This window comes from Cyrtonyx montezumae, unplaced genomic scaffold (assembly GCF_038088225.1).
Source record: "Cyrtonyx montezumae isolate F1298 unplaced genomic scaffold, pur_monq_1.0 scaffold_8, whole genome shotgun sequence".
Lineage (NCBI taxonomy): Eukaryota > Metazoa > Chordata > Aves > Galliformes > Odontophoridae > Cyrtonyx > Cyrtonyx montezumae.
Genome location: NW_027072089.1, coordinates 94,959,511 through 94,980,317, shown reverse-complemented (window position 1 = coordinate 94,980,317; position 20,807 = coordinate 94,959,511). Strand labels below are relative to the sequence as shown.

The 20,807-nt window shown below is 38.7% G+C and overlaps 2 protein-coding genes across 2 annotated transcripts in view; one reads left to right on the top strand and one right to left on the bottom strand.

Annotated features, from left to right (window-relative positions):
- Nucleotides 1–5,718: 5,718 nt before the first annotated feature.
- On the top strand, nucleotides 5,719–11,692 carry YAE1 (YAE1 maturation factor of ABCE1). Its single transcript, XM_065752485.1, has 3 exons — nucleotides 5,719–5,869; nucleotides 7,080–7,201; nucleotides 10,051–11,692. The coding sequence occupies exons 1-3, from the start codon at nucleotides 5,753–5,755 to the stop codon at nucleotides 10,478–10,480; spliced, it is 669 nt and encodes a 222-aa protein (XP_065608557.1). The 5' UTR covers nucleotides 5,719–5,752; the 3' UTR covers nucleotides 10,481–11,692.
- A 2,174-nt stretch (nucleotides 11,693–13,866) lies between these two features.
- LOC136058898 (mediator of RNA polymerase II transcription subunit 1-like) overlaps nucleotides 13,867–20,807 on the bottom strand; it is a 32,837-nt gene continuing 25,896 nt past the window's right edge. Inside the window, exons 8-17 of the mRNA XM_065752681.1 lie at nucleotides 20,524–20,595; nucleotides 20,356–20,430; nucleotides 19,239–19,309; nucleotides 18,347–18,412; nucleotides 17,695–17,803; nucleotides 16,888–17,012; nucleotides 16,478–16,590; nucleotides 14,800–14,995; nucleotides 14,394–14,486; nucleotides 13,867–13,913 (exon numbers count right to left, since the gene is read on the bottom strand). Coding sequence (XP_065608753.1) covers nucleotides 13,867–13,913; nucleotides 14,394–14,486; nucleotides 14,800–14,995; nucleotides 16,478–16,590; nucleotides 16,888–17,012; nucleotides 17,695–17,803; nucleotides 18,347–18,412; nucleotides 19,239–19,309; nucleotides 20,356–20,430; nucleotides 20,524–20,595 — 967 coding nt within the window. The remainder of the gene's footprint in view (nucleotides 13,914–14,393; nucleotides 14,487–14,799; nucleotides 14,996–16,477; nucleotides 16,591–16,887; nucleotides 17,013–17,694; nucleotides 17,804–18,346; nucleotides 18,413–19,238; nucleotides 19,310–20,355; nucleotides 20,431–20,523; nucleotides 20,596–20,807) is intronic.

Here is a 20,807-nt window from a genome sequence, read left to right as displayed (position 1 = left end):
GATCCTGCACACTAAGAGCTGCTTCAGCTCTGACCACAAACCCACAGAAATCTTGAAGTGTCAGATAGCAATGCATTTCTCTGAGTAGCTTAGGTGACAAGCACTGGACTGTAATAATTCAATGGAAAAAAAATGTCAAATGCTACTCATATAGATGGTGGGTTTTTGCAGGGGTAGATGAACTGCATTGGTTTTCTGCCTAGAAGAATACAGTGGCAAATAAAGTCAGGTATCTGCATGCAAGTATATATAGTTACATTTTGTAAAATAAATTTGGAGTAATGATGCTTGGTCTTTTCCTAATTAGTGAGTAACACTTAAGACGTGGCATGTGCAATGGTCGATCTTATTTAAATATCAAATTCCCCAGTCTTTTAGCTGCTCAGCCTCTGCAGTTGCTATTGAAGATGATACCTTCCATTGACATAAACCAAAATTACAAGGGATGACTGTATCTGTACTAACAGAGAAAGCAATTGGGAAAAGTGGTAAGATCACATTCAAGGGAGTGCAGGAGAATAAATTCCTGAGCACCATCACCTTCAGGTGGCTGAACAGGGCCAGAGGTGTAAGCAAAGTGGTACTTGCTCCTCCAGCCTGGAAGGACAGGACTAAGAATGGGAGGAGAATAGGAGCAAAGAGAAGGGAAAAGTCACTGCCAACTGCCCTGCCACGGGCAGAGCAGAAATATCTAATAACTCACCTGGCTGCAGCAGTCATGATTTAAAAATGGGCATGGCAGTACACTGTGTTGGGCAACTGCATTGCCTTACTTGGGATGACCCTCCTCGGAACTTCGAGACAACTGCAGGTGACAATGGCTCTGCAGGGGCTCTGTCTACAGCTGAGTTGCAAAGGCCTAGCAACGCCAGCTCACTTTGTCTTACAGCAGAGGATATAAGTTGCCCAGCAGCCTCTATTCTAGCACAGCCAAACAACCAATTATAAGCTGCAGATATGGCATACATGCTGTACTGGTATTGTTCACAGTCTGTATGCAATTCAAAAGCCACCATTTAAACTCCCTTGTCAAAACCTCAACCTTTCAGAAACTGTGCACTGTCACTGATACAATTGTTTTCTTGTGGTTTCAGGTGGCAAAGAAATCAGCACACTCCATAAGTTTTATGCCTTCAAGCAGTTCCATTCACTTCAGACAATTGGATCAGCATTGTACTGCTGCTATTCCTGCAGTATTTCATCATTTGCCTGAGTTTATACAAGGGATAAAACAGAGGGCAATTCGTCTCTTAGCCAAAGGAAAAGAGCTAGCATTTTTCTCCTATTGAAGCAACGCAAGTATGATATAAGGTCTCTGGGACTTCAACAGAGATGCAGTTCACTGGAGAAATTCATAAATGGAATTCTGCAGTTTCCTTGGACCAATTGCATTTACTGTAATTACTGGCATATTATGATAAATTATTATGCAAACACAAAATGCAGATCTGTATAAAATAAATAATGTAATCAGCAATATAGTCCTGATATATTGACAATAAAAAAGGCCAGATATTTCATTAGACACATGATACAGCCACACAGCTAAAATGTGTTTCATGTAAAATCTTATATTTTCCTGTCTTAATAGATGTAAAATTTTGCTTTTCATGTGGAATTTCACAGTGAAAAAAGTCCCACTATCAATAGTATGAAGATCATACGTTGTTGACAATTGGGAATATTCCTTCCTTCTGTTGTATAGTCTAATAAGCATCCTATATTATACTCTTAGATATATATAGCTTGCTTTAATCTCAGCCACACCATCTTTTTTGCAGTGTTGGAGTTGTTATTGAAGTTTTGGATGAAAATATGGACTATATCTGGGGACAACAAACCTCACTCATACAAGGAGAAAACCAAAGAAAATGATAGATGGAGGGGAATTCTGTCAGTCTTAATAAACTGTACCTGCTGCTCTGTTTAGTACACAATAGTTCAGAGTAGTTTTTCAGTCTGCAAGCCTGGCTTCCCTGGGGATGCTCAAAGCAAGCCTGGAGAAAGCAGGAGGGGAAAAAAAAAAAAAAAAAAAACAACCACTCCCTTTGCTTAACCACTTCCACTTAGAATTCAGTAAAAGCTGGCAGACAAGGAATTTTCAGCAAGTTTCTCCTCTTGTCAGGTTCTGAAATAGTTATGATTAGCCAAGTAGGAAAACCACCCTGTTGTAATATTTAACTACCAAATTTTGGTGCTTTGTTAGTTCAGGGAAAGGAATAGGTTGAAAACTATCCTCTCCCTTAAAAACACTTGGGCGAGAAACAAAGGCAAAATAGTCATTCAGTTTCCTGTGGTGCTCTGAAGCGAATGTTTGACATTTACGTTTGATACATTCATTAATTTCTAGCTCTCTTCCATATTCTTCCATTTTCTTCTGGCAGTAACTGAGACATTCTGACCTAAACTGTTGGGTATAATATTAGTGTACGTTGCTAAAGAAGAGGCAATCAATTTCACAAAAATAGGGCAGTGATTCCTGTGTATTACTTGCCTTCATCACAAGAGGGTGATAGGGTTTTACCAGTAAATCTCCTTAATATCCAGAATAAAAGATGCTATAGGAAAACACAGAAATCTATGTTTATTACCGTGCCCTGGCAATAGACGTAGATCCCAGAGGTTTATGTTAACTCTCTTGTTTAATTTAAGGTCATTGTTGTCTTCTGTGCTTAAGCTGCAATGTTTAAAACCTCATTAAGCTTATGACCTTGCAATTAACTCACTAGCTCACTGTTTTGTCACATTCCTTCTCTGTGGTGGGTCTGGAAGGAAAAGACTTAAGGAGGGCTCTGTGTTATTACTGCACTAGCAGAAAACCCATCACCCTTAGCATGAAGGAAAAATGCACAGAAGAGGCAAGATTAGGACAGAGACATTGGCTGCACATGAGCATGAGCAGGTTACCCATGTTTATGTAGGCAGGCTTATCCATGCTCTGTTCTTCAAAATACTCAATGGAAACAGCCTAGAAGCTGACCAATCACTAGAGCCAGGCGTCCGGAAAAGGCAACATATCTGGCCACAGACAGAATACACATTTTGGGAGGGATTTACAGTTTAAAATTTCTCAGAAATATCATGCAATACTTGATGACAATGCATATACTTTTTATTAAATATTGACAGTCATTATTCTACTGACATTTCAATATTCTATTCCTCACCCATTATATTTTAATCTTGTTTACTGCAGAGAACAAGTGAACAGTGATTTAACAATGTTCCTGAAATCCATCCAAATACCATCCAAGAGATGTAATTTCTTAAAAGGATTAAACTATTTCCAAAATTATGAGCCAATGAGACATAGCTCTGTTGGTTCAATACAATAAACAATGTGATGCCAGAGTAAAGAAGTAATAGCAGTGAGGGATAACTGACAGTATAATCTCATCGCAAATACTTTTCTACTCTGGGCCCTTCAAAAGCGTTAATTCAATTCTGCCAGAGAGAAAAGTACACTATAGAAGAAATCATTCTACTGAAGATTTGATCATCCTGTCCTGCAGAATAGCCCATACACAACACAAGTCCTGGCCACAGTAATCAACCACCCTTCAAATAGTCTGAATTTCCAAGAGGTCTTTGTGAACTATGAGGAACTCCACTGGCTCCTCCTTTGATTTGGGTTGGAGGCACTGATAAACGAAAGATGAGGGTGTGTGATACTGATCTGAATGGCAGCAATCCTTCCTCCTGAAGCATTATGCACACCTGTAACTGTAAAGGAGCAGCCTCTGTTTTTATATTCATATATTTTATTTTTGTATATCACTGCTGGTTGATTGCTTAATGGCAGAACTTAAAAACTGATGGAAATCTTTCCTATGATCTCCAAGAATGCCTTGAGAATCCTAAACTCTGCATAGTTCCATAAAGTCCCCTGAAACCTCCACACATACACCCTCCAAGTGTGCAGAGAGTAACTGCTGAGCCACACATGTTAGGGTTCTAAGGTACCTTTGTATGCCAGACACCTGACTAAAATAAACCAGATTTTAATCTAAGATGTGGCAATGAGTCACAAATCAATTCCTTGTTTATTTTTCACACCACGTGGGGATAATGCTTTTTATATACTTATTCTGCAGAAATGCCAGAACAGTTTTGTAGCATATGAAATACTGTCCATGTGTTTTAATCCTCTGGAATGTGACATTACAAAATATCACCATAATACACAGACGTTATCTTATGTACAACACACACAGCTAACGAAAACACCCCCAACCTGAGGCACTACAGTTCACCCTCAAGCTCTTCTAGCAGCCCTGTCAAGGCCATCAGAATATAATTAACTTGTCTTCAGCAAGTGCACTTCATAACCCAATAGAGCTGCTCTATGCTCACAACATGAGTCACCAAATTATCTACTTCTAAAAGAAAGGGGTGGGGGGAAATATACTCATATTTCCTTCCGTCTTCATCATTGTTTCTCATACTCAGGAGGATTTATCTTAAACAGATGTGTGTAGAATGATCAACCATGATAAATATAAGACAATTAGACTGAGATCATCTGAATATGGGAAATTCTCAGTGACTCACAGGTATGACCTATCTTTTCTAGAATAGTAAACAGTTGAGGGTAAAGAATTTAAGATGATAAGCAAGAAATAGGGCTGGTCCAGCGGCCCAGTGAGGGAGCACCCACATTTAGTCATGACATTAAAACCAGTCATGAGGGTTCATGAGTTTCTGTTGCTATGAGGCTGTTTTATGACTCCACACCTGCGTATTCAGACTGTATTCATCATAGTTGCCTCAATGAAAAATGGCAAACCATACAGAAGATGGAAGTGACAGAAGTGGGCTAGGAAATCAGCAATCACGGCCATAAATAATAACTGCTATGGCACACTCCTGGCCATTCAGAGATACCAGTGGCGCTTCATTCCCTGACACAAGTTTCTAGACATATTTGGGTTCCTCGGCCAGCACGCAGCTATCAGTGATTGAGATAAGTCGCGAGCAGGACAGCCTGCCTACGAAACAAAAAGAGAGGGGACTCAGACTGGCTTTGAAGTCACGGGGCAGCTGATTAAGATGGCGGTTCTCTATGGGCGGTGTCCGCCGAGCTTGCCCTCTCCCGTATTGCTTCCGTCGGCACTGAAGCTAGCGTGCCCTGAGCCAAGATGGCGGCCCCCGCGAGCGGAGGAGCGCAGTGACTCGGCGGCTGTGGTGAGGGCTGAGGGTGGCGAGGGGGGATTCAGGATTTACAGGAGTACGTTAAGCATCTGGCAAGGTTAGGGAACTGTAAATCAAAACTGCAAATCAAATCAAAGAAAGTCATTATCAGTTATCAGGATCAGAATATTGCAGGCAATTAGATATGCATATAATTTAATGCACTTCTTAGAAGCTGTATGGGATTGTTAGCTGCTATCAGAATGTTATAGCTCTGCATACAATTCTTTCTCCTGTTCTTGTAACTAGCAACATTTAGAAATGCTAATTTGGTGTGCATCTGTTTGTTATTGAAATAAGAAATTACTGTTCTAAGTCGTCCTTGTAAATGACACAAGGTGCTTTACCAGTGATAATTTCTATCTCCTTTGACAGATGAGCTCCAGTGGTAAATGGCATCCAGTTTACACGTGGTAACAAATGTACAGGCTGAATAATCTCTTCCTGAAGCGGCTTCTCTTCAGAACTCACATTTTTTATGTTTATTTCTAATCTGATGCTTAGCTGAGGTACTTCTGAGAGTTTACCCCATAAACAAAAGTTAAGAGTCATCACTGCTGCTATGTCCTGGGTACAAGTTGTAGCCAGTCGATCCGGTGAGGACATATTTGACGAAGAGGCAGATGAGATGTATCCAGTACAGAAAGAATGGAATAACACCATGAAAAAAAGATTGAAGGTACTTTTATAAGCGTGATTTTAATAGTCTTTTAAAGTATTTAGATTTACTAATAACATATCTTGCTATACATGTGGCTGATTTAAATGACAAAACTAAGAAGGGCTTCACAAAAGTTATTGTGGCTTGGCTTCATCTGAATGTTAAGAAAATTTAGCAGTTACTATCTTAATAGCCTGTCAGGACAAACTAATGTTTTACCAAAAAAGACACTAACTCCCTCTACAGAGCCATTTGCATTTCTAAAAGGCAGTGCTAAATTCTCATGTAACCTATTTGTTGCATACATGTAGATTAATCAGTGCTAACAAAGAATACAGGATTTTGTTGTTGTAGTAGTTTTTGGGGTTTTTTTTAATATTTGGTGTGAACTACTTGGGGTTTGAGTAGTTCTTGAGCTTATTTATTCTCTTAACGAAAAATACATTTTATGAATGCAGAGAACAAAACAAATACATAAATGTAGGTTTCTCTGACAGATATGTTTTCATTCAGACTGGGGCCAGTAGGGCTTATCTTCTGGGTGAGTGAAAGTTGGCTGAAGAGCATAAAAGGAAGCTTTTTGAGGTGAGGATGTGTATTACAGCTTTTGTATCATTCTCCAAGGAAAAGTTTCCTCTGTCTCAGTTGCTTATAAAGACTGTGTTTTGTAAGGGTCTGCTTAGTATTCTTAAATGAATTCCTCTGGTATTTTGTGAGGATACTGCAAAAATCATAAAATCTCTTGAGGTCAGAGATTGGGCAGAATAAAGATATGTTCCTGGCTATTTCTGTAGCAAAGCCACCAGTTCTATTCTTTCACGATCAAACAGAAGCTTGCATTCTTATAACTTGAAAAGAGTTGAGGATTACTCTACTTTGTATGGTAATGTGATTAGAGGATGAATAAATAAATTTGAGTTCTCCAAGGAAATTTTTTTTAAGGGAGGTGATCATCACAAAAGCAAGAGGAAAATATTTTCTGACCTGGCTGGAGATCTGTTTAGAAAAGAACTGCATCTTAACAGATAAGCAGCATTAACAGTAACTCATAGTGCAAAAAATGTATCTTGGTTTGACAGTGGTGTAGCTGAGTGGGATGTTCAAATAAAAAAAAAAAAGCTGTGATTTAAGAGACTGAGCACTTGTTTAAGGTTTCTTATTGTTGTGAAACATTCGTAGGTCCAATTCTGCACATTGTGAAAAACTTGTTTCACCACTTCTTTTCTAGGAGGGCTATAGAGATGGTGTTGAGGCTGGGAAAGAACTTGCGCTCCAGGAGGGCTTCAATCAAGGTTACAGACAAGGTGCTGAGCTGATGGTTACATGTGGTCAATTCAGAGGGACCCTGAAGTAAGTTACAAACCTCCTAAGAGTCTGTCCATGTGGAAGGTTTATGTGGAGAGGATATGTGGAGGTGTATGTATGTGGTTGTGCTTGGGTTTTTTGTTCATTTTTTTAATTTTAAAAAGTGCTTTGTAAATCTGTCCAGAGTGAATAATGTGAGATGTCTTAGCTTGGGTCTTCACTACAGGGAATACAAGTACAAGAGCCCCCAGTGAACCATACAGTCAGACTGGTAGTAATATATAAGGAGAAAGTTGAGGTACTCAACAACTTTTCCTCAGTCTTCACTTTCAGCTGTTCTTCACACACCCTTTGAGTGGACGGAGTAGAAGGTAGGGACTGGAGGTCCCACTGTTAGCAAAGATCAGGTTTGCAACCACTTGAGGAACCTAAAAACCAAAAGTGCATAAGTCCTGTTGAGATGCATCGCAGAGTCCTGAGGGAATTGGCTGATGTAATTGCCAAGCCACTCTCAATGATATTTGAAAAGTTGTGTCAGTCAGGTGAAGTCCCTGGTGACTGGAAAACAGGCAGTGTCACACCTATTGTGTGTGAGAACTACTACTACTGCTAATATTGTGTGGGAACTACTGGCCCATCACCCTCAGCTCTGTACCAGAGAAGATCATGAACCAGATCCTTCTGGAAGCAATGCTAAGGCACATGGAAGACAGAGAGGTGATACAAGACATGGCTCCACCAAGGGCAAATCCTGCCTGACCAACCTAGTGGCCTTCTCTGATGGCATAACTGCTTCAATGAACAGGGAAAGAGCCATTGATGTAATCTATCTGAACTTTAATAAGGCCTTTGACATAACACCCCATAACATCCATCCTTCTATATTAGAAGAATATGGATTTGACAGGTGGTCAGTTTGATGGGATAAACTGGTTGTGAGATCATACTCAATCTCTGGATGGAGATCAATGATGAATGGTGTCCTTTGGGGTCAGAGGGTCTGATGCTCTCCAGTATTTAACTGTATCAGTGACATCAAGAGCGAGAGATCAAGAGAACTCTCAAGTTTGCAAATGATATCAAGCTGTGTGGTATGGTCAACGTGACTGAGGGATGGGATGCCATCCAGAGAGTCCTAGACAGTCTTGAGCAGTGGGCCCAGGTGAACCTCACAAAGTTCAACAAAGCCAAGTGTGAGGTCTTGTATCTGGGTCATGACAACCTCCACCATCAGTACTGCTGGGGGAAGAAAGGGTTTCAACTGCTGAGGGTACTGGAGGATGTCAAGTTGGACATGAGCTAGCAACATGTCCTCAAAGCCCAGAAAGCAAACTGTATCCTGGGCTGCCTCAAAATAAGAACGGCCAGCAGGTTGACAGAGGTGATCCTGCCCTTCTACTCTGGTGAGACCTCTCCTGGAGTATTGTGTCCAGATATGGAGTCTTGAGTACAGGAGAGACATGGGCCTGTTGGAGCACAGCCAGAAAAGGGCTACAGAACAGATCAAGGGATGAAATGCCACTCTTTTGAGGACAGGATGAGAGTTTGGATTGTTGGAGAAGTGGAGGCTCCAGGGAGACCTGATAGCAACCTTTCAGTATCTGAAGGGAGGCTGTAAGAAAGAATGGATTCTTTAGGGGGTCTGTTGCAATAGGACAAGGGGAAATGGTTTTGAACTAAAAGAGTGGAGATTTAGACAGGATATAAGGAAAAAGTTTTGTAGAATGTGTAGTGAAGCACTGACACACTGACACAAATTGCCCGGAGATGTGGTAGATGTCCCATCCTTGGAAACATTCAAGTTCAAGGTGGATGAGGCTCTGAGCCACCTTATCCCCAGCAGGGGAGTTGGACTAGGTAACCTTTAAAAGTCCTTTCCAACTCAAATGATTTTATGAATTACATGCTCAAATATAAGTGTCTTTAAAAATGCTCTTTCAGTTGCATTTTAAGAACTGAGTCTACATCTGAAAGCTTAATATTCATAGAATCATTAAGGTTGAAAAATGTCTCTTAAGATTGAGCCCAGCTGTCCACCTACTGCCAGCAGTGCCTTCTAAGCCATGCCCCAAGTACCACATCTACACATGTCATAAACTCCTCCAGGGACAGTGGCACTTCCACCTCCCTGGGCAGCTTGTTCCAGTGCTTAACCACTATTCAAAAAGATCAGTTTTCCCAACCTGAACCTCCAGTGGCACAACATGAGCTCGTTCTCTCTTATCACTAGTTACATGGGAGAAAAGGCCAGCTCCTGACTCAGCAACAAACTCATTATGAGTAGCTGTCAAGGGCTGTCAATCCCAGTTCCTTAAGCTGCTTTTCACAGGGCCTGTACTCGAGACTTCACCAGCTTCATTGCCTTCTCTGGACACATTCCAGGGCCTCAATGTCTTTCTTGTAGTGAGGAGCCCAAGACTGAGCACAGTACTTGAGGTGCAGCCTCACTGAGCTATTTCTGAAACAAGCAAGGATGCTATTGGCCTTCTTGGCCCATGGCATATTTGTTCAGCTGAGCATCAGACAATACCCCCAGATCCTTTTCCTCTGCACAGCCTTCCAGTCACTCTGCCCCAAGCATGTAATATTGCATGGGGTTGTTGTGACCAAAGTGCAGGATCTGGCACTGTATCTTGTTGAATGTCTTACACTTGGCCTCAGCCCATTGACTGAGCCTCTCCAGATCCTTCCATAGAACCTTCTTACCCTCAGGCAGATGAATGCTTCCCCCCAAGGAAGTTCATTTCATCTATACAATTTTCCCAAGAAATGGAAATAAGATGTTCATAATTTTTCATATAGTACAGATTTCTTGTCACACTGCTCTCTCCCTTCAACAGCTGGACATCTGTGTGACTACATGCATTGACTTTATTTTCTTCTTCACTTTTCAGTGCTCTCTTATCCTGGTGTCATCTTAATGGACATAATTCTGCTTTAAGAAAGATAAATAACCTTCTCGACATCATCAGAAAACATGAAGAAGATCTACTTAAGTGTCTGAATTCTATTCAACTACAGCCAAATGTTGGAGACATTTTAGATTCTGTTCAGGACATGGACCTTAGTCATACAGATGCAGCTGGGACAGAGGGCAGTGAAGTTTACGCTGAAAAATACAAGCACATTGGCTGCTCTGGTGAAAACTGTTGTAGAAATAATGGTGAGGATGGTTCCTTGCAGTCTGACAGCAACAAGGAGAAACTCTTTACAGATCCTGACAAGTCAACCCTTGCTTGGGTTAAAATGCAAACTGTTCTGTTAGTAGAACAACTGGGCTTATCACTGGACATACTCCATCACATCCAGCAGCTGGAACATTAGTTCTTCTGTCTCATGCTATTTCAAGTTATCTCAACTGGATTAGATTCTCACTTTGTGGGTCCAGGCTGATGGATCGCTTCACTTTAGGGAAGCCTGATCTGATCCTTCCTAGCAGAGGTGCTATAAATAAGTCATACCATGCTTTAGTCCCTGGCCAAAAATAAACCTAGTTTCAGTCAGAAACATATCTTTCACAGAAAAGGTGAGAGATGTTAAAAGCTCTACCATGATTTACTAACACATCTCTTATCTACATCAAATTTTGTCCTTTCACCTCACTTTATCTATTGGTATCTTTTTGGAGACAGAGCATGTTCCTTAAGCAACATCTTTTAATATACAAACAACAACAACAAAAGCCTTCCAAGTGCTATGGACAAACTAATCTCACAGAATAGTCTGCTGTTGATTACATGCAAATCATGCAAAACAGAACAGGATCTGCTGATTTCTGGAGTGCCAGGAGTTCTCCTAGTTACTATATTAAAAGAAAAAATTCCTCTTTTGTCAGATTTCTCCTCTTACCTTTTTCATCACTGTGCAGTGCCCTTTCAGTTTTTTTCCCCCCCCCTCTTCATACAGTTCTATTTATTTCACTTGTCTCAAATGCCAGACTTGCATTGCTTTGCTGTTCTAACAGAAAACTGGTTTCTCTTATCCTTTTAGATCACATCACGCAATTCTAGTCTAATGAATTTTCTGGTGTTATTTTTGTATTTATTTGTTGGTCCCTTAGTCTTAAACTCTCTTATTTACAGTGTATTTCTCAAACTCTGGAAGGACACCAGGTTTATTCACCATCTCTTGAAAACATGGTTAGCCAAACAGACATCTGACAGCTTTATATTTCTGTGCCAACACTCTGTACTTTATTTCTTTTCCTTGCTGTAAGGAGAGAAGGCAGCAGATATAGTTGCTTTAAATCAGTTTTGGATCACCCAAGAAACGCAGAAGTCCCAATCAAGTAATAAAAAAGGAATCCCTTACCCCTTTCTGAAGATCAGGGCTCACCAAACATCCCAAAGAGTGATCTCCAGGTGCTGATGCTTCACAGAATCACTGAACGGTAGGAGTTGGAAGGGACCTCTAGAGATCATCTAGTCCAACTTCTCTGCCAAAACAGGCTCCCCACACCAGGTTGCACTCTTGTGGCAGGGATCCACCTGTGCTCCCTGGACTGGATACACCCCCTCACCATGAGGTAAAAGTTCCCATATATACTTGCCTTACTTATTACTAAACTTTAGCTTCAAATATATCTGGTTAGATGTTGACAAAGAAGAGATTTCCTATCTATGTTTTATAGTAATTAATCACTTAGTCAAGAATTCATATACTTTATTTTGCTTTCTTCCATGTCTCAGGCAAAGTAGGTCTAGACAGAGAAAGTACTGAACAACTGACTTAACAAAAAAAGAAAAGTCACAGAGCAGTTTGATACTCTGAAGCCAAAACCAAGAAGCAAGAATTACAAACTGATTCTCTGGGAAAAAATTCAGATTTTAAATAAAGACTATTATCCTACCATGGCATTGTTAGACTTCAAGTTTGGTTGCTATTCAGTACCACTTTGTGCATTCGAAGAAAATTTAAAAAAAAAAATGAAACTGCATTTAAAAATCTGAGTGAATTGTTACTGAAATAATGGGATTTTTCAAATAGCTTTTTCTGTTTACTAAACATAATACTGACATTTGTATTTTTTTTTTTTGTTTCTAGTGCATGTGTTGTTATAACTTGCATCACATAAATCAAACTTTTTTTGTTTCATCATATTCTATTATATGATAGAAAAACGTTGAGTACCAGAGAAAAAGCGCAAGTTGAAGAGCATGCGCTACTGACTGAAATAACAAACAGGAAACTCCATTCAGAAATTAAGTAGACAGAGCTTGCCAAGTTTTCTCTAACTAGTGCAAAAGCAAGCTATGCTTGGGAATGTATTCTTTTCTTGCTTGATTATTAAACAATAGATTACATAATGTGTTTCACTTATCTTTCACTACAGCTTCTGTGCTAGCTGCAGAATTACTTTCTTCCACTCTGGACAAAGTTTCTGTGTTGACTGTAGTGTTACTTTTTCCGTCTCATCACCGAAGTTTCAGTTGATCCCGTAAAGAGTCTTTGTTCCGGGCTGTCTGGACCACTTTGCTTATCTGTCTTCTTAACCAGATCCTGCTGTCCAGCTACAGAAAGACTTCCTTCAAAACCATCAACAATTCGCTCACAGGGCAATTCAGGTTTTTGTTTTGCATCTACTTGCACACTTTGTGTTTCACTACCAGCTTCCACCTTGAGTGCATTCCTGAAAATAGCTCTCATGACAACTGGGACTGACATGCAGCTAAAGGAGGAAATGAAACAATCACTGCTACAGACTTCATATGGTTTAGGTATTAGACAGTTCAAAAGAAGTTTCAAAAGAAGTACTAATTTGAAGAATGGATGCTTTGTGAAAAAAGCTGCTTTTTGCATTGTGCAACCTAATAGACCTACGTATGCTATACTGAAAACTTACACCAACACAACAAATTCAAGAGATTAATGATCCATGTTTACTAGTGCAAAGAGGTTTAGATTTAAAAATAAAAAGTGGGAGGTTGAGGTTAAAAAACAAGTGTTTTAATGAAAACCTGAAGTAGTAACATTCATTTTCAGTTTTGTTTGTTTTGTTTTTTAATTGTAACTTTCATGTTTCGTATGAAATGGGTAAAAGAGCCCTTTTTCTCTAAACCCACTAGTACCTCTACTAGCGGGCCTTCATGTTTTTTCCCCTATTCTATCAGGAGAGCTACATAGTTTCAAGAATAGGATCTAGTATCTTATGACAAGGCAGACTAACAAAACAGATTAAAAAATCCAGGCTGCGTTGATCTTGCTATTGTTAAATGTTTAACAGCTGGTGCTAACCTACACAAAATGAGTTAGTGCTCATTAAGTCCTTAATGTTGCATGCATTCATACATCATATCAACTGTCCTTTCTTGGAATTTTAGCTTCAGGAAGCAAGCCAGTGTTGTAGAGTTATCTTTTGATAAAAGAAGCACTGTTCAATATTAGGTAGACGTAGAATAGCATGGAAAGGACTTTTTCCATCTGTTACACCACACACACATTTTCTACTGGAAAGAAATGCTATTCACTGTTATTGATTTTTTTTTTTTTAATTTGTGAAATAAATACTTGAAAAACTAAAGTAATTCACTCTCTTAAAGTGAATTTTTCTGGTCAGCTGAATCTGTGGTATTGTTAATGCACACATTAATGTTAATTTGCATGGACTTGGTTATATATGCATTAAATTGACATACAACATTCACTTTAACTGTTAGGAAATAAAACTACTTACCACTTCACAGATCTCGATATAAAGCCATCACTAGAATTTAGAGTTGGATCTTGAGGATGTAAATGGAGGCTACATTGGACTTCTCTGGAGGTTACAACATCAATCATCACTAAGCAAGAACAGAATATAAGTATTTCAAAGTAAGGGGTTTTTTTTTGTTTGTTTGTTTTATTATTAAAAATGATCTTATTCTGATTTGGATATATCAAGAGAGTTAGTACTGAAACCAAAGGATAGGGGTCTTGCAGCAATGCTCTTGCTAAAGACTTGTTTTTTTCCTAATATACTAATGATCAGTAATAAGCGATGAAAAATTCTAACTGCAGGTCAAAATGGAGTAAGACAGAATAAGGACTCAAACATCTGAATTTACTTTGCTTTATCCTGAATACAGAACACTTAAGAGAAGTGCAAACAAATACTACATGTATAGTTCATGGGTTTGCACACCATGGAGGGCAGCCCATAGAATTTGTAACTGAGAAGCACAGTGCAGGACCTTTGATAAAACCGAGCTCATTGTCAGCCAAATAAAAAGGATAATACAAGTTGTTCCACACATACCACAAGCTAAATTCTCTCTCATAGGGTGAATGAAGAAGACAGAAAAGCTGGTGTTCTTGTGTGGTGCCACTTCAAAATAAAGCAGTTCTGAATCTAAAAATAAAATTATTATTCAGTGGTATTTCCCCATTAAGTCTGGGCTTTTGGCAGAAATACATGTCAAAATTTTACAAATACTGTTGCAATAGAATCAAATTACTCATTACATTAGCAACATTTTATCCTTCTAGGCGATTCTAAAAATAGATATTTATTTTTAATATTCAGAGTACATTGCTAGAACTAAGGATTTTCAGTCATGTAAAATACTCTGCAAGTAACGACAGGGAGCAGTAAATCTGTTGACAACCAGTTTAGAAGCTGGTTTCTCTCATATTCTGTCATTACTTCCAACCACACAACTTACCTTCATCTACATGTTTGTCAGAGACACAGCTGCTAATAAGACTATTATATGCCATTTGATGCCGAAGAATCTCTATTACAGCAGGCACGCACTTCGGATGAGTAAATGGGATTTTACTCACCAAGGCTCCAGCTAAATTTGATTTTTCTGAGCCCGTGTTTATGAAATAACAGTGTTTTGGGCAATCTGGAAGAGACTGAACAACAAATACTGTGACATTTGAAACATGAAAACAAGGAATTAAAGAAAAATGAAATTAAGGCCCAACATTATCAGGGAACTGCATGATCAGACAGCAAAGGTACTTCTGTAGAGCACAATTCCAACAAGTTCATCATATATCTTTGCATTTCAATAGAAATTGAATCTATCAATGTAAGCTAAATGAGAACCTTTTGCAAAAGCATATTAGAGTAATATCTATAGCTATAAGTCAAGTGCTCAGGAGTTCAAGACCAATTCTTCTTAACAACCCTGTAGGCTATAGAAATGTTAAACCATCAATATCTTTGCTCCCAGAAGCAAAGTAGTGCTGGCAGTGATTTTAGGACAAAATTAGAAGTGAAATATTATGTTGCCTATTTCAGGATACCAAATGGGGAGCTATCACCTTAAGAATAGGGCTGTGCTGTTAGTTAGTAGGGTCTATATTAAGAGCTGGATAAGAAAATAGAAGAGCTCTTCTGTGTATGTCTGTGGAATAGAAGGATTTCTATTACATCTTTTTCAGAGTTAGAACATTATTTAGTAATTCATTTCTAGAAAAGTCTTCAAACTCAGAAGCAAAACAATCTAGTACTAGTATTTTGGAGAATTACTGAATAGTTAGAACCTTTCATGTGTCCCTAATGGAAATGAGAACTTCCTATCTTGTGGGTTTTATAGATGAGAACAACTTCACTACTTTATTTTAGCACAGTTTAAGTTCTATACTACGATCTTCTGTAGCACTACCTCAAAGTCCAAGAACACAGGCAGTGAGCTTGGTGATGCTGATAATAGAAGGGAATGAAGTATTCTCTTGTTGCCATAAATTGCAAAGAATGAAATTTACAAGCAAGGAGATCTTTGAAGCCTGTCTTGTAGTTAGTACATACACAAATTTGGAGACAAAGCATCATAGCCACCTTTCTCTATTCCAAATGAAGTATTTTTTGAAGAAGATACTTAAAAAGGAAGCCATCTGCCATACCCATGGCTCTAAATAGTAACTAACATCACAGTTGTAATGCTTTACACTTTTCTTCCTGCAGGTCCCTCTAATAAATATTTTCAGAGTTAATCAAGAAGCCTGTTTTTGTTACAGCAACGATAAACATGCAACAAAACTCTAAAGCAACAATCTTAGACATGCTCCTCATACCAAACAGTAAGTTTACTTCCTTCTAAGGCATTAATGATAAAGCTTTGGACAATATTCAGAAGAGTAAATATTTGGATTGCACAAAGACAAATTAGTATGACTTCAGCAGCCATGAATACAGTATCTCCTTAACACAGATGAGAAGTTCACATACTTCAAAGAATCTATTATTTCTTAAGTAATTTGAACTATTTCCTCAAGTGTATTTAAATATGGTTGGGTTTCTGGGAAGTCTGTGTGCTTGCTAATGGAGAAATATATTTCAGTATGTTCTGTGCACAAGGGCAATGTCTGTCAAATATGCAGCATACTCACCACAAAGAAATGAGATTTGCATGTAGACAGATCTTCACTACATTTTTCTTTAAGGGTAGACTGAATAATCAGCTCATACAGAGGAGCTAGTTTCAAGGCAGTAATCTGAATTCCTGAAACCAGATGACATTTTTTATTAGCTTTTAGATTATGATTGTACATGAAAGCTAGTTTTTACAAACTAAAGAAAATGCCCAGACAAAAACTTTAGCCTTCCTTCTTTCCTCTTTATGCTTTAAATAGTGTTTAACAACTTTGCTTTGACTATGAGAAGTGACATACTAGTGGATAGTATAGAAGACATTCTAACCCCAAATTCGGTTTTTACTTGCATTACCATATGGAAATAAAAAGCAAGTAATCAATGAGCAGTCACAGATTACTTAGTCTTAAAAACAATTGTAACATGCCTGTGAGCACCTGTATCTCCTCAATTTTGGATAAGGACAGAGGAATAGGCTGATGAAACTTCAACAAAAAATAAGCTGACAAATCCATGCTGAGTTCATTAGTCAATGGCAAAAAAGTAGGGTTGCTGGAGAGAAGACAAAAATTATATATAAACAAAGACACATTTATGTCTCTAGTGGTTTTCTATGACCCATACTCCTCTTCAAGAAGAAAGTTTTGCATTCTAAGTGCAACTACAACCCATATGTATTAAAACAAGTTTGAAGTGAACACTGGCAGAAAGGAAAAGTGTGCCCTGTTCCTCAGTTTCCCCCATAGCTCAAGATTTGTGCTCACTACAAGCTGACTTATTTTGGAGAAGGACTTCAGATTTTCCCTCCTGGCTCATACTGAAGTAGCAAAAGATGTGATGTCAGAGTCCACAGTGGGATGACAAACTACTTGTATGGTTTAGGTAATATACACCTTAATGCATGCTTCATTTATTCTAGAACTGTATTGCTTGTTGAGTAGTAGGATGCTAAGTAATATCCCAGCGGCTTCCTCTGGCTTCAAATCCATGAATAAACTCTGTGCAGTTGACAGTTAAATATGAACATAATAATTTTAAAGTTCATTTGGGAAAGCAGTAAAAGCCACAGGTTGTGCAAGTTATAGCTTATAGGGGATAAGGACACGATAGCACAGAGCTTCCTCTGCAAGCTGTGTATCCATTCTACTAGCAGAGCCTAAATGCAAGTTACACTGGGATCCATGCCAGCAATTTGTAAATCCATTGCCATATTCAGAAGCACTCAGAACCTCACCCATCTTCTCCCACTTGAGAGTCTACAAGCAGTGGAGAAAGAGGAAGCTTGTGGAGTATATCTGTGCCTTCAACAGTTACAACTGCTTTTGTTCCACACACCAGAGAACCTGGGGGAGAAAGGAAACATTTTCCCCATTTCAGTGTAGATTAATCCTATGCATACAAAACATTGATTAGTAGCATCTTGGAAAGCTCAGACTCAACTGACTGGACCTGGGCAGAAAGGAGAAGTGCAGACCATGCACAGTAAATTGCCAAAGCCACCCAGTGGTGGTTTCAGCAGCGGCTGGGCTATGCCATGGAATAGATCAACCCAGCCAGCATGAAACAACAACTGCTGGTATGTAGATGTTCTGTTTGATACTGCTCTCACTTCAATTTGCATCAATAGGCAAGAAATGAGAAAGCAGTTTGCTGATGAACATCATTACTGTGCCAAACAGCATCACATAAATCTTTCTGTTTCACATAAAAGGAAATGACAGCAAAACAAACGACATCCTAGATATCCCACTAGGAAATTTTCAACACAAAATGGGGACACAGTAACATTTCTTATTTCTCAGTTTTGTTAATGACTTCTACTTAATGAAAAAGGTAATGATGAAAGTTTTCACATTATATAATTATTTCTGGTTTTCTAGCTTTACCAGGATTGAGTTCTGCTTCCAAAATCTGATACGGAGAGATGTAAAATTCAGTGTTCATAGGAGTTCCTGAAAAATTAAGAACAACCAGAAAACCCATCACTATACACGCCAATATAGAAAATTTGTTAGGTATCTTGATGCAAAGGGAAAAAAACTGTACAGGATAGGCAGAAAGGATAATATTCTCATAAGAGTGTATCGCTAATTACAGCATTTTCTTAGTCAGTATTTAACAGCTAAAACCTCAATGTATGAAGTCAGAAAGCTTTCAAAAGATTAATTTTACCTTGCACAATAACCTTCTGTCATGCCTTAAAAGAAATTAGCTGACTGCTAGCTTTTAGCAACTAGTTTGAAATACAAGGACTCATAATACCTGCATAAGTAAACCTCACATCAAGCTGTGAGACAGCAAAGTGCTAGCACTTATTAGAAGTACTTTTATGAACTGTAACACACCAACAATTGAAGCTCACTATTGATGGTACAGATGATGCATAAAACCAATGTATTTGCCTTTTATGCAACATTGGTATTATCTGGGCTGCTGCCATTGCCATCTCACAGTTAGTTTCAAGATGTGGCTTCCCCACATAACCTCAAAGTTCTGCTGGCTCTGCTTTCAGGCAGCTGCAAAGTCAATGCTACAGTAGCTGGTAAGCCATCTGTCCTCCTTAACTTTCCTTCTTGTGTATGTCTCTACAATATCAGAGAATAGAGATACAGTAAATCCATAAAACACATACATTTAAAACAGAATCTTTTCTATTTAAAAAATAAAAAAATAAAACAAGACCAGTGCAGTGTTTTTTTTTTTTTTATCTATTATTATTGTTTTGTTTTTTATAACAGTATTTTTTAAACTAGTGAAGGAAACAATCATCATCATCACCTCCGGTTCTTGGCACCAGGTGTCCTACTTTTCCATGAAGTACTTCAGTAACTCTGTTTACATCCTGTGTCCTAGTTCAAAACATCTTGATTAGTGTTTCCTAAGTTGCAGCACTGGTGAGGTTAACGTGAAGGATAATTTGCACCCTTAATCAAAGGGAGACAGTGTTTTCTTGGAAGCAAATCATGTCTCCATTTGTTATGGCAGCTTCCAAAATACTGTCATTCCACTCACACATTACTTGGGCTTCCAGCTTTAACCCCATATCTCAGCTTTTTTGGGTTGAAATTTGTTGCGTTGTTTACCAGAATTGAAGGGGGACAAAAATATGGGCACAACAGGTTCAAACACTGAAAAAATAACCTGGATAAACTAAATGAAATTTATCCAGTCTCAAAGCTCAAATACAATTGAGCATCTGAATACACAAACATACAATTATATAAGTGTGTATTAAAGCTCCACAGAATTGATTCCATAAAAGGGACAAAGTCTATTCAACTGAAGCAACATTTACTGAGAAATCTATGATCAGCAAGGATGTAGTATCAAGAAGAAAAGCATTGCCCTTAACTCTGCTTTTCTGAAAGGAAAGGAAAAAAAAATAATTGTTCAGTTACCAGAAGGTTTAGGGAAATCTGTTCACATCCATCCAAAAGCATACTCCTCAAAAGGAGAAATGAGAAAAGGAAGGATGGAGGGAAAGATATTGCACCCACTCTCCTCGTTAAAACTTGAAGAGAAAAAGAATGAGGTACCCAAAAAAGCAGGACTACCAAAGATATATTCTACTGCTTCCAAAATAGATGAGATTAAAAAAAATGACTAGAAATAATGACTGATGACTGCACAATGTGCTGTCTGCTCCCAGCAGTTGCTTACACATGCACACACACCCCCAGACTGGGTGGCCAACCAGTTTCACCACAAGCCTCTGAGATAAAGCTCAGGAGTTCAGCAGATCATCTTGTTTGGTGTGCCTGAGGCTGGCAAACCACAAGTGGGAGAAAAAGCATTAGCTTTCCACATCCTGCTCTATAATTGGATCAGTTGCCTTGTTTCTTAGTGAAATGCTGGGGCAGGAGCAGAAGTAAAGGGAAAGGAAGGAAGTAGTTACCTGTCTAGAAGAGACATTGCATAAAGATCTTTTTCAAGGGACTGCAGTGCAAGGTAACCCTTAGCTTTCATTTCACTGTGAGAGAAAGAAGATTCATTATTGTTTTTTATCAGTACACAGAAGCTAGACTATAGAATTTAAGTCTAGCATGTAAAAACTAGTTACAACCTGTTTCCTGGGATTTGATACAGATTTGACAGGTCTTCTAGAACCTTCCCAAATGCATCATAATTCTTCATCCTAACAATAGAAAAACCAATTACTATCCATCTCATTAAGTGAGTTTTTTGTACCTAACTTGTTAAAAAGGTATCATCGGAAACAGTGACATAGGCTCCCTTCTTATCGGATCCGGCACATAACTGTACTGCTTTTGAGTTTTCTTAAAAGATACCAGGAAACGCAAATCCTTGGGTCTGTTGCAAAAAACAATGTAATTAATAGCTGACACT